This window comes from Cariama cristata, unplaced genomic scaffold (genome assembly GCF_000690535.1).
Source record: "Cariama cristata isolate BGI_N322 unplaced genomic scaffold, ASM69053v1 scaffold9232, whole genome shotgun sequence".
In the NCBI taxonomy this organism is placed as follows: Eukaryota; Metazoa; Chordata; class Aves; order Cariamiformes; family Cariamidae; genus Cariama; species Cariama cristata.
The window spans coordinates 19290-23219 of NW_009602066.1; the positions used below are offsets into that span (position 1 = coordinate 19290).

General features: G+C 46.2%; 1 protein-coding gene across 1 annotated transcript; it reads right to left on the bottom strand.

The window, feature by feature from the left end:
- Nucleotides 1-765: 765 nt before the first annotated feature.
- LOC104157288 (leucine-rich repeat-containing protein 40-like) lies at nucleotides 766-1566 on the bottom strand. Its single transcript, XM_009694572.1, has one exon. It carries the CDS (start codon nucleotides 1564-1566, stop codon nucleotides 766-768), a length of 801 nt encoding a protein of 266 aa, XP_009692874.1.
- Between the last annotated feature and the right edge of the window lie 2364 nt (nucleotides 1567-3930).

A 3930-nucleotide genomic window follows, 5' to 3' on the forward strand; every position in this document is an offset into this window, starting at 1 on the left:
CTGTGCATCACCAAGCTCCACGGAGCAATATCACCGAGGTCTGCTCTGGATGGACTGGCACATCAAATCCAGATCCATGCTGCCTCCAGAGAGTGACACAGCTCTGCACTGAAAGTGCTCTTCAGGAGAAGCAGGGTAAGAAATATGTTATGTCCTGTTAATGCAATGGAGACATCACTTGCATGACACCTTGTGGAACCTGGACACAGGTTCTTATCCAGAGCCAGACGAAGCCTGAGTTGATTCGACCTGTGTGTTGGATGTAAAACACCATGAAAAGTAATGAGATTCTGGGCTACCCCGAGCAAAGCGAAATCCACAGGTCAGTATGGCCTTAAACACTTCCAGAAATCTCAGCCTACACTTACTTGAAGTCCAGACTCAAGCATCAATCCAGTGTGCAAACAAACAGTATGGATTATTGCTATTTGTGTACCACCAGTTGTTTACCTGACTCTATCCTCTCAGATTAGCTGTTGTTTATTTTCTCCGACTGGATGTTTGGCTGCAACATTTCCTATGCAGGTCTACGCAACTATAAACAACAGAAAGATTATAGTTGTCCCTGAATGAATTTTTGAAAGGTATACACCACTGTTCAATACTAGTGTTAAAAAAAGATGGCCAGAGAAATCACCTTACAGCAGAGAGGAAGTTCTTGAGCTCCACAGAGTGATTTTCCATCTGAAACACAATTTGCTTGTACAGTTGATTTGCATGGAATAAATCCATCTCAGTCACTTCAAGAGGACTGACATCAGTTGTCTAGTCGCTCTGAGTCCTATGAAATGACAAGAAATAGTCTCTGATCTCTTCCGGGCCTCTGCTGCAGACTTCAGGGGGAGGACTTTCCAGTGGATTCCCCTCAAAATTACATGAACAGTAGTTGTATCCCCAGTCCAGGTTCACCAGCTCCCCAAAGGTTGCCGGAAGGGACCGTAGATGGTTGTTTCCCAACCAAAGAGTGCGCAGATTCCTTAAAAGACAGACATCCTCGGGCAGATTCTCCAGTGAGTTGAAGAGCAATAGCAACGTTTCCAATTTCCCCAGATGCCGAATGCTGGAGGGGATTGTGCCTATTTTGTTGTCACTCACATCTAGAAAGGTGAGGCTTCTGAGCTGGCAGAGGGGTGCAGGCAGCTCGGTGAGGCTGTTGTTGGCCAGGTGGAGGCTGCGCAGCCTTTGAAGTGCCCCCATTTCTGAGGGCAGCGAGCTCAGGTTGTTGTTGCTCAGAGTGAGCCTTTCCAAGTGACTCAAAGTGCCAATTTCAGCAGGGATTTTCTTCAGGTTGTTGGAGTCCACGTAGAGGCAGGTTAGGTTCTTCAAGTGGCTGATCTCTTGGGGTAGCAGCTCCATCCGGTACCTCAGGCAGCTCTCTCTTTCTGGACTCATCTCCAGGACCTGCAGCTGGTCCAAGCCAAAGAGCTGCGCAGGAACCGATACCAGCTCTCTGCCTGAGATCTTGAGTTTCTTCTTCCCTTCATACTTTGGATCATGCTCTGTAAGGTACCTCCACAGTGGATCGGGGCCTGTAGAGGCACATCCAAAAGAGGTGGCTGCATCCATTGTCCCACCAGAACTGTGGCTGGTTGAACCGAGATGGTCACTGACAATTTGTTGCACGGTCCGTGGGCAACCTCTGAGGTTTGTGGTGGATCAAAGCCCTCCGTCAGCTTTCCTCTCTGCCAGGCACGTTACCAACACACATGCAGAGTATTCGGGTTGCTCAGACACATCCCACTGAGTAAACACTTGGCATTCTCTCTTGATCAGGTGTTTCCCTTCCGGCTGTGCAGCGTACACAAAACCCAGCTCCTAGGCTATGACATTGCCTCTTGCAGTTCCAGTCAGTGAGCTGGTGGCAAATATCTGTCAGTGTTCAGAAAGTGAAATAGCAGCACTGTGCCTCTGCTTTTCATCAGATATTGGTTCAAATTTTTGTTTGTGTGTAGCTCTCTCCTTCTAGGAGCACCAAGGGTGTCGTCGTCTGAGGAATTCACATTGGTCAGTCCCAAGGGATTGCAATGGAAGCAGCAAGGCTGGGTAGACAAAGCACATGGTAAGCAGGACAAGACAAAGCGCGTGATAAATGGGACAAGAAGAAGACAGACTCATAGCTGGTGGCTTGGGAGCTGGGAACCATGAACACATCCTGTCCTCGGGTCAGTTTGTGCCTTAATATTCAGCAAACACCGTAAAGAATCTGTTTTGAAATCTGGAAGTCCTTCTCCCTCCTGCTGAGTGTATGAACTCCTGCACCACACAGATACCATCTTGTGCTGCACTTGCTTTGGCATATTTAAAAGCAAATTTTTGTTCCTCGCTGGCATAGCTTTTGTAGGAGACAGGTAAAATGCCGGGTTTATCCCAAGCCACTCAGCACAGCATGTGATGTAGAAAGCAGGGCATTTTCCTGGAAGGGGAAAATTGTGGGTTTGAAACCCCAGGCTGAGAAAATCCACCTCCTTTATTTCATCCTCTAATTCCTAAGGCTTTCAGCTAAAAAATGCTTAGGATAACAATTTCAAAAGCTTTTCAAGGAGAGACGTCTCCACAGCATCCCACAGGCTATTAAGAGTAGAAGACAATGTGTTGGAGGTATGGTTTAAGCAGGTCTAGCAGGTCAGGTCTTCTGAAGGTGGAGCATGTCAGCTTTGGTTTCCCACCCTTCTCAGTTCTGATGTCCTCAGCCCAGGATGGTCCTGAGTTTGCTGGAGCCTGTGTCCCAGCACCAGGGGAGTGCATGGCTGCACAGATGGGTGGCGAGTGCTGGGAGCTCTCTATCCAGACAATGCTGACAAGAGGATGTTAGGATCATTGTTCAACCCTCTGAATTTACACTTTAGGCTTTGCTGGGTTTTTAACTGCTTTTCACCCTGAAATACAGATTTTCTGGGCTATTACATACTGGCTGTTACCCTTGACTTGGATACAGAATGTAAATACCATAATCCTATTGAGTCAAGCCCCAAATTTCCTCCAGATTAATTTTCAGCATCTGTAAGAGAAAACTGTATCACTCGCCTAGCATCCAGTAGTGTTGTGAAGCTGCTTTGGCATTAGAAGTTCCTAGGATGCTGGTAGCTAGAGACAGGCCTGCTGGGTTTCCCAATAGGGACTGCACAAACTATTGAGCTGGGACTATTACAGCTGAGTACGCAACGGTGTGAGCAGATCCTGGGGGCACTGAAAGTGTTACTCCTGTTCTTTAGCATCATCATTAATGTCAATGAGGTTTGAAGGCTGTGCTAGCTTAATCAAGAAAGGGAGGACATTTTACACAAAAAAGATTCAGCATAACTCGGGAAAGTCTAACTGTTCATAAGAAAGAATGGGTACAATAACTTGGAAATATGTGTACATCAGAGATGAATACGGCAGCCAAGGAAAAGTGAGACTCTCACTTGCAGGGGAAAGTTGCTTACCAGAAATGACAGACCTCACAGTTAACCTTAAAAATAAGACTCAACTGCCATCAGGAAAGTGCTGGATAAGTTATTGCAATGGTAGTCATTTCTGACTTGGACAAAAACCATCCCCTACATTACCAAGGGGAAAAATGTGTTTCTACGAACACATTGTCAAATACATCTGTCCTGTGAAATAAGCTGAATTGTTGTGTGTGCTGCCTTCTGCTTAAACATGCTTATCTCTTCAAATCAAAACCTGAGTCTTTCAGACGGCATGTCATTCAGAGCCAAAGTTGTGGTCAGAGAGAGGTTTTTGTGATGTTGGGGACTGTTCTTTTGTTGCATTTTTTCACACCTGGAATTTGACCCTGAGTTTTTCTTTACCAAGGTGGTAGATTCTTTTCTGCTCCATCTTGCAGGTTGTCTTTCTTCCTGAAGCTGATTGCTGGCTCATGGGGAATGTCAGAGTATGATTAATGTCCCTCCATCGAATTGGTCCCTTGTGCTTTCTACATAAAGT

Excerpts from the sequence above, each read along its gene's own strand:
- LOC104157288 (XM_009694572.1), bottom strand. The coding sequence starts at position 1,566 with ATGGATGCAGCCACCTCTTTTGGATGTGCCTCTACAGGCCCCGATCCA.